The sequence below is a fragment of the Neoarius graeffei genome, chromosome 4 (assembly GCF_027579695.1).
Source record: "Neoarius graeffei isolate fNeoGra1 chromosome 4, fNeoGra1.pri, whole genome shotgun sequence".
NCBI classification, from domain to species: Eukaryota; Metazoa; Chordata; class Actinopteri; order Siluriformes; family Ariidae; genus Neoarius; species Neoarius graeffei.
In genome coordinates, this window is record NC_083572.1 from 92,704,719 (window position 1) to 92,717,861 (window position 13,143).

Below are 13,143 nucleotides of genomic sequence, written 5' to 3' on the forward strand. Positions count from 1 at the left end.
CACTATATTGCCAAAAGTATTTGCTCACCCATCCAAATTATCGGAATCAGGTGTTCCAATCACTTCCATGGCCACAGGTGTATAAAATCAAGCACCTAGGCATGCAGACTGTTTTTACAGTTTGGAGCTGGCCCCTTCCTCTTCCAACATGACTGTGCACCAGTGCACAAAGCAAGGTCCATAAAGACATGGATGACAGAGTCTGGTGTGGATGAACTTGACTGGCCTGCATAGAGTCCTGACCTCAACCCGATAGAACACCTTTGCAGTGATCCCACAGACCAGGTAGCAATTTGTGGTGCTCCACTGTGCCGATGAGGGAATCGTGCGCGGTGGTGTCGTGGCGGTCGGTGGAGTCGGTCATTGGGGTGTATGCAAAGTGCTTACAGCGGGCGGTGTTCAAACACAGTATTTTTCTTCAGAGTCACCTGCTGGGACTATTTTAAAGCTACAAGAAGCATTTGAGATTATTCAGTTCAATCTAAATTCTTTTAAGTTCTTTAAGAGAAGACAGCTAAAACAAAAGTTTTACCAGAACCCTGCCTGGTTTCATTCCTCGACCCAACTTTACATTACAGGGCAGGCCATTAGTTTGCTGGGCTTGATGTTGGTGGAAAACCTGTCTTTTAAATTTATGAAAATTACTCACCAAAATTGAAGTTAAAGTTTAGTTTTTACTAGAGATGCACCGATTGCAATTTTTTGGGCCGATTCCGATTTTCCATGGAGTGTGACCTGCCGATACTGATTTTGGCCGATTCCGATTTCATTTTTTCAAACCACTTCACAGCACACACAAAGACTATTTTTCTTTTTATCTTTTCTTTAATTAGCCCAAGAGCATTAGCTCAAAATTGAGTCCACCCCGGAACAAATTAGTAACAAGCTGAATTTTTCAGAATATGTTCAGAATACCCTTAGGAATAACATACTAAAAGTCCCCGGGAATCCACCTTGTGCTCTCTGAGAAATTCAAGATGGCGTCCAAAATGGCCACCGATTGGAGATTTTTCAATATCTCAGGGATGAAACATAATATAAATGCAATTAAAATGTTAAATTATATGTTCTCTCATACAAGCAATGCAAATTCACCATTGTCACACTGTTAAAATTAAAATTAACCAAGATTACAAGGTCATTAATGTGGAAATTACATGGAATTTGATGGTTGACATGATTGACAGATTAGCTTAGTAGACTACCTACATACATGAACATAATGTAAGACAACAATTAGACATCAATTTCCTTAATATTTAGTGCATCTTTAAGCTTTGATAAAATATTAAAGGGAAATTAAATTTGAGAACTCTATCTTCTAAAACTACAATGCAAGCTGTTTCAGTACACTTCAACATTCCGGCGACTTTCATGACAAAAAGGTCTGCCTCAATAAAAGCTCTTGCTTATAAACAATGAGTAGACTTAAACACTTCTCAGTGCCTCAGTTGTAATGCTTGGACCTTTGTTGTACCATCAATGAAGTAGGGAATTTATTCAAGCTTGTTTAAGGGTGGAAAAAAATTCATCTTTGAGTTTCTAGCGCCAGTCTTTACTACTAGCAATGCCAGTGTGTTCGGACAAAAAATGACTAAACTCAGCATGACCTTTTAACATGCCATTTTTCATTTTACACCACCAATTTACTTTAATTAATATTAATGAAAATAAGTGCTCCAACCCCTAGTAATTGTGTTTGTTGTTTTGTGAACAGAATAGGATGATACGGAGTGAACGAGTAACCAATGGATCCACACTCTATAATCGGTAGTGTACATTAAATAGCACATGTATAGATTTACAATTATAAGTCTGTAATTATTAGTCCTAAACATTAAGAACTGAAGCCATTTCAAAAACATATGAGATATCTTCATGATACCATAACGATTATTTTGTCATAACAGTCATTGTTATTTCTTCTTGGATGTGAATTTATGGGCCAGGGCGTTTCAAGATTGATACTTGATTCAAGGATCGGACTGAATGAAACCTACACACATTCATAGTACTGTGCACATTCATAAATGTGAACTGGTGAAGTGCCAAAAATATGACAATCTAACCAGACATGGCAAGCGAACACATTATACACAAATATACTGTTATAATAATGTGTACATTGTTATTATATAATGTTAATACACAATGTAATTAATACACATGTTGGAATTTACTCTCCTACCCTACAAAACATATATTCTGACCTTTTAATTGCATTAATATTTTGTTTTGGGCCTGAGATATGGGCAGATCTCCATTTGGCGGCCATTTTGGACGCCATCTTGAATTTCTCAGACAGCACAAGGGGGATTTCCGGGGACTTTTAGTATGTTATTCCTAAAGGTATTCTGAACATATTCTGAAATTTTCGGCTTGTTACCAATTTGTTCCGGGTATAACCCTATTACTCCTGGGCTAAATAGAACATTCTGCCAGATTTTCAGTAATAAATTTTCAACACCTCAAAGGTTGAAAACAAACAAAAAGACATTGTTCTTTGTAAAATCTTTCTTCATGTTTGGTATTAACAAATTAATTCCTGAAATAGGAAATTCACACAAACATTTCTAAATAGGCTTATGAAAGTGTGTTCCATAGCAGCAGGCAAATAATATAGGGGGGGGGGGGGGGGGGGGGGGGGGGTTGTTTTTGTGGCAGATATTGGTTGCACTTGATTCCATTGGAAATTACTCTACAAATACACATTTGACAAAGATGATAGAATGGCTATGGTACAAGTATGACTGGAAATTATTTTTGTATTTTGATACTGAATGAAGAAATGGGTTGTTCTATAAGGCATAAGTTTTCAGATCTAAATAGGCTTATGAAAGTGTGTTCCATAGCAGTAGGCAAATAATATAGGGGGGGGGGGGGGGGGGGAGTTGTTTTTGTGGCAGATATTGGTTGCACTTGATTCCATTGGAAATTACTCTACAAATACACATTTGACAAAGATGATAGAATGGCTATGGTACAAGTATGACTGGAAATTATTTTTGTATTTTGATACTGAATGAAGAAATGGGTTGTTCTATAAGGCATAAGTTTTCAGATCTAAATAGGCTTATGAAAGTGTGTTCCATAGCAGTAGGCAAATAATATATGAGGGGGGGGACTTCTTTTCCCATCCAATATTTGCCACAAAAACAACTCCCCCCCATATATTATTTGCCTACTGCTATGGAACACACTTTCATAAGCCTATTTAGATCTGAAAACTTATGCCTTATAGAACCCATTTCTTCATTCAGTATCAAAATACAAAAATAATTTCCAGTCATACTTATACCATAGCCATTCTATCATCTTTGTCAAATGTGTATTTGTAGAGTAATTTCCAATGGATCAAGTGCAACCAAGGTCGTAAAACAAACAAAGACTTTTTTTCTTTCTCTCTTTGTACAAATCTAACTAGATGTTTGGTAATAGGATAACGTATTAATTCCTGTAATGGGAAATTCACACAACCACAAACGTTTTCTTCTTTTCACATCCAATATCTGGCACAAAAAAGAAATTCACTATATTTGGATATCCAAATATAGTGAATTTTTTTTTTTTTTTTGTTAACGGCGCGTGCGCCGGAGCTCGTTAGGCGCGCAGGACTGCCACTGTTCTGCACAAGCGCAACACAATCACACTAGAGAGCATGTTCAAGCTGCCAGTGTAGCTGCGGTCTTTTTAGTTGCGAATTACAAGTATTTCCTCTTTCATCCCTATGTGATACACAAGTTTTGATCGGCAGAAAATCGGCATATTTTAATTTTGACCGGCCGGTCATGGCCGATCACATGAAAATCGGCCGATTCCGATCAGCAGCCGGTCAATCGGTGCATCTCTGGTTTTGACCTTAGTTTTTTGCCTTTTTAGTGGCAATCTTTCAATCATTCTTTAGTTGACATTCAAGGAATAAATTGCAAAAAACAAGCTGGAGGTTTTTATTTTAAATATTGAACTCAAAACTTACCTCAACCAATACTAAAATGAAATAAATAGTATAATGTAACAAAATAATAATAAAATATCATAATTAGATGTAAGAAACCACTTAAGGTAACACCAAGGCAACTAACAGTAATGAAAAAGCATTACCCTAATTGGTGCAAAGCCTGCATGCCTTGTCAGAACATTTAATTCTGTGTGGCTTCCTGGGAAAAAAAAAAAAAAAAAAACTCAAGTGCCCTATCGTAAGGGAAGTTATTGCTGAAGCGGGATAAACGGGATAATGCAATAAGGCCGGTTCCTCGCGTCAAGCTGCTACTGTCTGCATCAGAATTGGTTTATAGCCTGACTCAGGGATGTCCGTTTCCTGTAAGCCAAGAAGGCTATGATAAAGCTCATCAGGAGAACGACGTAGGCTACCTTTTAAAATAAGGGGTCGGAAGGCGAATTGGGAAGGCTGCATTATTTTTAATTAGCCTAACAGGCCTACTTGCAGTCCGGGTATATGCGAAATGGCAGGCCTGTGTACACATCTCTCCGTCTCTCTCTTCCTCTGTGTGTGGGTGTGCGCGCACGCGTGAACGAGAAGAAAAAGCACTATAAATGAACGGAACGATACGCAACGGAATTTTTTTTTTTTCAAAATCGCGAGTCTGATTGTGTGGCGATAGGAATCCATTGTGTGGCGCTGCGCCACACAATGGTATATGTATGGGAAACCCTGCCTTTGGGATGAATTAGAGCGGAGACTGAGAGCCAGGCCTTCTCATCCAACATCAGTGTGTGACCTCACAAATGCGCTTCTGGAAGAATGGTCAAAAATTCCCATAAACACACTCCTAAACCTTGTGGACAGCCTTCCCAGAAGAGTTGAAGCTGTTCTAGCTGCAAAGGGTGGACCGACGTCATATTGAACCCTATGGATTAGGAATGGGATGTCACTTAAGCTCATATGTGAGTCAAGGCAGGTGAGCGAATACTTTTGGCAATATAGTGTACATTTTTGTCGGCAAACTAAGCAGCAAATACTCGCAGATGGGTTTGGGAATACTTCCCAAAGCTCGGGGAACCTTTGCCACCAAATGCCTCATTTTCACTGATAACCCATTGCAAAGTATCGCAAGCTGTAGTGTGACCATAGCCTTATACTTGTATCTCAAAAATCAACTGATGAAGCTTTACTGAGGTCTGTTGTTCAAGATTTAAAACTGCTATAGGAAAAAGCAACAACCGTAACCCTGGAGTTTCCAAAAAGCAATGTGATCAGATGGAAATACAACCCCAATTCCAAAAAAGTTGGGACGCTGACTAAAACAGAAATAAAAACAGAATGCGATAATTTACAAAATCATGGAAACCCGATATTTCATTGAAAATAGTACAAAAATAACATATCAAAATGTTGAAACTCAGAAATTTTATTGTTTTTGGAAAAACATATGCTTATTTTGAATTTGATGTCAGCAACACGTTTCAAAAAAGTTGGGACAGGGGCAACAAAAGACTGAAAAAGTTGCATAATGCCAAAAAACTAATTTGGTTAATTGGTAACAGGTCAGTAACATGATTGGGTATAAAAAGAGCATCCCAGAGTGGCTGAGTCTCTCAGAAGTAAAGATGGGGCGGGGTTCATCACTCTGTGAAAGACTGCGTGGGCAAACAGTGCAACAATTTAAAGAATGACGTTCCTCAATGTAAAATTGCAAAGAATTTGTGGATCACATCATCTATGGTCCATCATATCATAAAAAGATTCAGAGAATCTGGAGAAATCTCTGTATGCAAGAGACAAGGCTGAAAACTGACATTGGATGTCTGTGACCTTCAGGACCTCAGGCAACACTGCATTAAAAGCAGACACGTGTCTGTAGTGGAACTCACTGTATGGGCTCAAGAATACTTCAGAAAACCATCATCTGTGAAAACAGTTCATTACTGCATCCACAAATGCAAGTTAAACCCAGATATAAACAATATCCAGAAACAACGCCACCTTCTCTGGGCCCGAGCTCTTTTACGATGGACTGAGGCGAAGTGGAAAAATTGTCCTGAGGTCTGACGAATCAAAAGTAGAAATTCTTTTTAGAAATCATGGACACCACGTCCTCCAGGCTAAAGAGGAGAGGGACCATCCGGCTTGTTATCAGTGCACAGGTCAAAAGCCAGGATCTGAGATAGTATGAGGGTGCAATTAGTGCACATGACATGGGTAGCTTGTACATCTGGGAAGGCATCATTAATGCTGAATCATATATACACATTTCAGAGCAATATGCTGCCATCCAGACAAAATCTTTTTCAGGGAAGGCCTTCTTTCTTTCAGTAAGACAATGCCATACTGCTTTCTTCACATATTAAAACTGCATAGCTCCATAGTAAAAAAGTCCAGGTGCTAAACTGGCCAGCCTGCAGTCCAGACCTGTCTCCCATGTAAAACGTTTGGCGCATTATGAAGTGCAAAATACGACAAAGGAGACCCGGAACTATTGAGCAACTGAAACTGTGTATCAGGCAAGAATGGGACAACATTTATTTTTCAAAACTACAGCAGTTGGTCTCCTCAGTTCCCAAACATTTACAGAGTGTTGTTAAAACTAGACGTGCTGCATCACCGTGATAAACATGCCCTGGTGTCAACTTTTTTGAAATGTGTCTCTGACATCAAATTCAAAATGAGTATATACACTTTTCAAAAAAATTACAAATTTCTCAGTTTCAACATTTATGTCGTCTTTGTACCATTTTTAATGAAATATAGGGTTTCCATGATGTGCAAATTATTGCATTCCGTTTTTATTTCCAGTTTTCACAGCACCCCGATTCCAAAAAAGTTGGGATTGTAAAAAGAATCTCTCATGCACGTCTCCTCATGATTTTCCCAACAAAGTCACACGTTGTTCTTACATACTACCAAGTTTACTACAAACATACTAATACATAGTGGTGTGCAAAAGTCTTATGCAAAGAAATGCTGTAGAACAAAGATGCCTTCGGAAATAATGAAATGAAATGTGTCTGCATAAAGGGAAAAAAACAGAGCTGCAAACCATAAACTGAACAAAGTCAATGTTTGGTGTGAGAGCACATTGCTTAAAAATAATCTCAGGTACAGTGAGTGCAGTTTTATAAGGAAATGAGCTGCAAGTTTTTTTGAGCATCTTGCAGAACCAGCCACAGTTCTCCTCAAGACTCATCACACTTGATTCTTGGAATTAAATGTTTGGAAATATAAAATCTTAGAGCCTAAGATTTGTGCACAGTACAGTATATATGAAGAGATGTGCAGTTTGTATGCCTATGATGACTGAGAGAAATCTTTCAGTGAAGAAGTTTTCCTCTGGGTTAAAGCAAATCCCCTGTAGGCTCATGCTTTATAAAGTGCTTTAACACTTACATCCCAGGTTCCCAACCTTGGTCCTGGAGAACCAACCCCGGTCCTGTACATTTTAGTGTTTTCCCTGCTCCATACTCAACACACCCTATTTAACTAATCTGCTAAATGACTGCGCTTCCTGAGTTGAAGTGAGGGTAAAAATGCTATGCAACCAGAGGGTTCTCCAGGACCACGACTGGAAACCATGGATCTGTAATAAAGAGCACTGTAGCGTGAATTTTTTTTCCCCCCTCAATCTCAGCAGGCGCATGAATGGGCTTTTGTAAATGAGAGACATGTTGTATGTGTGTCTTGGCTCCGGAAATACATCTACTATGGAGGCCTGTTTCAGACATTTGAAAATAAATCAATCACACAGTATGCAATAATAATAATAATAAAATCTCACTTGTGTCTTAGTTTCTCATAATATTTTATATGTTATAATTATGATTTAGTTTCTCATAATAATGACTTACTATTTCATAATGACATTTTCTCAAAATTATGACTTAATCTCTCATAATAATGAGATTCCTCATAATTATTACTTAGTGTCTCAATTATGAGAAATTCTTATTTCATGAGATTATGGCTTAGTATTTCATAATTATTACTTGCCATCTCATAGTAATGAAATATGAGTATCTTGTAATTATGGCTTAGTATCTCAATTTATGTAGTCATAATTATGAGTATGAGCCAATGATGACAGTAAGACAAAATTATGAGATACTAAGACATAATTATGAGACACTTTCTCGTATTTCATTACTAGGAGATAAGTCATAATTATTACTTGCCAAGTCAATTATGAGATAGTAAGAAGTAACAAGATACTATGAGAAACCCTCATATTCTATGAGATTACAAGACATGACGTACTAAGCCATAATTATGAGATACTTTCTGATATTTCATTACAAGATACTAAGCCATAATTGAGATATTAAAGCATAATGAGATACTTTCTCGTATTTCATTACTAGAAGATAGCAACTCAATCATTACTTGCTAAGTCAATAATGAGATTGTAAGCAATAATGAGATACTAAGTCATAATTAAGAGAAACTCTATTTCATGAGATTGCAAGAGTTGAGATACTAAGCCATAATTATGAGATATTTTCTCATATTTCATTACTAGGAGATAGCAAGTCAATCATTACTTGCTAAGTCAATAATGAGATAGTAAGCAATAATTGAGATACGAAGTCATGAGATACTAAGCCATAATTATGAGATACTTTCTCATATCTCATTACTGAGATACTGAGCCATAATTCAGATATTAAGATATAATGAGATACTTCCTCATATTTCATTACTATGCACCAAGCAATAATTGAAATACTAATTCATAATTAAGAGAAACTCTCAAATTTCATGAGATTGCAAGAGTTGATGAGATACTAAGACATAATGAGATACTCTCATATTTCATTACTAGGAGATAGCAAGTCATAATCATTACTTGCTAAGTCAATAATGAGACAGTAAGCAATAATTGAGATATGAAGTCATATCATGAGATACTCAGCCATAATTATGAGATACTTTCTCATATTTCATTACTAGGAGATAGCAAGTCATGATTGACTTGCTATCTCCTAGTAATGAAATATGAGAAAGTCTCTCATAATTATGGCTTAGTATCTCATGCTATCTTGCAATCTTATGGGTTTCTCATAATTATGACTTCGTATCTCAATTATTGCTTACTATCTCATTATTGACTTAGCAAGTAATGATTATGACTTGCTATCTCCTAGTAATGAAATATGAGAAAGTATCTCATAATTATGGCTTAGTATCTCATGATATGACTTTGTATCTCAATTATTGCTTACTGTCTCATTATCGACTTGGCAAGAAATGACTGACTTGCTATCTCCTAGTAATGAAATATGAGAAAATATCTCAATTATGGCTTAATATCTCATGATATCTTGCAATCTTATGGGTTTCTCATAGTGATGACTTCGTATCTCAATTATTGCTTACTGTCTCATTATTGACTTAGCAAGTAATGATTATGACTTGCTATCTCCTAGTAATGAAATATGAGAAAGTATCTCATAATTATGGCTTAGTATCTCATGATATGACTTCGTATCTCATTATTGACTTAGCAAGTAATGATTGACTTGCTATCTCCTAGTAATGAAATATGAGAAAGTATCTCATAATTATAGCTTAGTATCTCATGATATGACTTTGTATCTCAATTATTGCTTACTATCTCATTATTGACTTAGCAAGTAATGATTATGACTTGCTATCTCCTAATAATGAAATATGAGAAAGTCTCTCATAATTATGGCTTAGTATCTCATGATATCTTGCAATCTTATGGGTTTCTCATAATTATGACTTCGTATCTCAATTATTGCTTACTATCTCATTTATTACTATCTCAATTATGGCTTAGTATCTCATGATATGACTTCGTATCTCATTATTGACTTAGCAAGTAATGACTGACTTGCTATCTCCTAGTAACGAAATATGAGAAAGTATCTCATAATTATGGCTTAGTATCTCATGATATCTTGCAATCTCCATGAGTTTCTCATGACTTAGTAAGCAATAATTAAGATACGACGTCATAATTATGAGAAACTCATATGAGATTGCAAGACATCATGAGATACTTTCTCATATCTCATTACTATGAGGTAGCAAGTCGTAATTATGAGATAGTAAATCATTATTTTTAGAAAACTCTCTCGTTATTATGGCAGCAGAATCCGGTTTCTGTACCTATCACACCTCATCTCATGAAGTTCTAGTGTTTTGTTTGGGGTTTGTATTTTATGAGACTGACATCTCTGATACTTTATCGCCAATTAAATGTAAAGTTATAACTCGGTGTAGCTGCTACAGCTGGCGGATTATATTACAGTAGCATTAAGTGCACTATGATGTGAATTCGGATGGATCCTAAAAGTTCCTCCCACTCAAGCCGAGTGTCCGTCTGCTTACCTGTAGTTGGTCAGCACGCTTTTGTTTACCACAACTATGAGGAAAGAACTCACGCCATAAAAAGCCGCAGCGAGCAGCCTGATTAACAGCGTCAGGGTTTCGTCCGCCATCCCGGGGTCTGTCTATCTCTCTCTCTCTCTCTGTCTGTCTGTCTGCCTGTCTCTCTCTCTCCTCATAGCCCCTTACACCGCTCCTCTTTCTCCCCACGCTGACGTCTCTCCACTTCCGCCATGTTTCCCCCGGACAGCCTGCGTGTCACGTGTCGACCGACCAATAGGTCACGTCTAAAAACAGCACGCCCAAACAGTGCACTATCTAGGGTTCAGGAAGGATTGTATTGCGCCATAAGTAGTGCACTTCAACAGAAAGCCATGGAGGTATTTGAGATTCGGCCACTTGCTACCCAAAATAGATCCTTCACTCTGTCGCCACCTGGCGGATACAGCCTCAGACAAAAATAGATGTTGTCCACAGGATAGAAAAAAGAAAGAAAGAACAACTTTATTCATCACACACTTGTGAAATTTCTTCTCTGCATTTAACCCATCTGAAGCAGTGAACACACACATGCACAGCAGTGGGGAGCGCCCGGGGACCAGTCGAGAGCCTCACTCGAGGCCATCCCATATTGACCTAACCACATGTCTTTGGACTGTGGGGGAGCACCCGGAGGAAACCCACGCGGACACGGGGAGAACATGCAAACTCCGCACAGAAAGGCCCTCGCCGGCCGCTGGGTTCAAACCCAGAACTTTCTTGTTGTGAGGCGACCGTGCTAACCTCTACACCACCATATGGAAGCCTCATCTCATCTCATTATCTGTAGCCGCTTTATCCTGTTCTACAGGGTCACAGGCAAGCTGGAGCCTATCCCAGCTGACTATGGGCGAAAGGCGGGGTACACCCTGGACAAGTCGCCAGGTCATCACAGGGCTGACACATAGACACAGACAACCATTCACACTCACATTCACACCTACGGTCAATTTAGAGTCACCAATCAGCCTTACCTGCATGTCTTTGGACTGTGGGGGAAACCGGAGCACCCGGAGGAAACCCACGCAGACACAGGGAGAACATGCAAACTCCACACAGAAAGGCCCTCGCCGGCCGCTGGGTTCAAACCCAGAACCTTCTTGCTGTGAGTCGACCGTGCTAACCACTACACCACCGCGCCGCCCAACTGTAGCCTAACTGTATGGAACCCCGTTTCTCAAAATTATGACTTATAATAATGACTTGACATCTAATAGTAATGAGATGATTTTCACATAATCCTGGGATCGAGATGCTGCTCCTCAGACCTGCCTGATCCATCCTGATGCTCTACAGTTAGGTCCATAAATATTTGGACAGAGACAACATTTTTCTAATTTTGGTTCTGTACATTACCACAGTGAATTTTGAACAAAACAATTCAGATGCAGTTGAAGTTCAGACTTTCAGCTTTAATTCAGTGGGTTGAACAAAATGATTGCATAAAAATGTGAGGAACTAAAGCATTTTTTAAACACAATCCCTTCATTTCAGGGGCTCAAAAGTAATTGGACAAATTAAATAATTGTAAATAAAATGTTCATTTCTAATACTTGGTTGAAAACCCTTTGTTGGCAATGACTCCCTGAAGTCTTGAACTCATGGACATCATCAGACGCTGTGTTTCCTCCTTTTTAATGCTCTGCCAGGCCTTTACTGCAGCGGTTTTCAGTTGCTGTTTGTTTGTGGGCCTTTCTGTCTGAAGTTTAGTCTTTAACAAGTGAAATGCATGCTCAATTGGGTTGAGATCAGGTGACTGACTTGGCCATTCAAGAATATTCCACTTCTTTGCTTTAATAAACTCCTGGGTTGCTTTGGCTTTGTTTTGGGTCATTGTCCATCTGTATTATGAAACGCCGACCAATCAGTTTGGCTGCATTTGGCTGGATTTGAGCACACAGTATGTCTCTGAATACCTCAGAATTCATCCGGCTGCTTCTGTCCTGTGTCACATCATCAATAAACACTAGTGACCCAGTGCCACTGGCAGCCATGCATGCCCAAGCCATCACATTGCCTCCGCCGTGCTTTACAGATGATGTGGTATGCTTTGGATCATGAGCTGTACCACGCCTTTGCCATATTTTTTCTTTCCATCATTCTGGTAGAGGTTGATCTTGGTTTCATCTGTCCAAAGAATGTTCTTTCAGATCTGTGCTGGCTTTTTTAGATGTTTTTTAGCAAAGTCCAATCTAGCCTTTTTATTCTTGAGGCTTATGAGTGGCTTGCACCGTGCAGTGAACCCTCTGTATTTACTTTCATGCAGTCTTCTCTTCATGGTAGATTTAGATATTGATACGCCTACCTCCTGGAGAGTGTTGTTCACTTGGTTGGCTGTTATGAAGGGGTTTCTCTTCACCATGGAAATTATTCTGCGATCATCCACCACTGTTGTCTTCTGTGGGCATCCAGGTCTTTTTGCATTGATGAGTTCACCAGTGCTTTCTTTCTTTCTCAGGATGTACCAAATTGTAGATTTTGCCACTCCTAATATTGTAGCAATTTCTCGGATGGGTTTTTTCTGTTTTCACAGCTTAAGGATGGTTTGTTTCACCTGCATGGAGAGCTCCTTTGACCGCATGTTTTCTTCACAGCAAAATCTTCCAAATGCAAGCACCACACCTCAAATCAACTCCAGGCCTTTTATCTGCTTAATTGAGAATGACATAACGAAGGAATTACCCACACCTGCCCATGAAATAGCCTTTGAGTCAATTGTCCAATTACTTTTGGTCCCTTTAAAAACACATGTGGCACATGTTAAGGAGCTGAAACTCCTAAACCCTTCATCCAGTTTT

General features: G+C 38.6%; 1 protein-coding gene across 2 annotated transcripts in view; it reads right to left on the reverse strand.

Moving 5' to 3' along the window:
• The window catches only part of slc35d1a (solute carrier family 35 member D1a), a 99,524-nt gene extending 88,955 nt beyond the window's left edge, over positions 1 to 10,569 (reverse strand). The window contains exon 1 of one of the 2 annotated variants that reach the window (XM_060920016.1): positions 10,310 to 10,569. In XM_060920016.1, the coding sequence (XP_060775999.1) occupies positions 10,310 to 10,419 (110 nt within the window). In that variant the 5' untranslated portion in view covers positions 10,420 to 10,569. The remainder of the gene's footprint in view (positions 1 to 10,309) is intronic. The other variant, XM_060920017.1, reaches the window with a different exon arrangement.
• Positions 10,570 to 13,143: the final 2,574 nt, after the last annotated feature.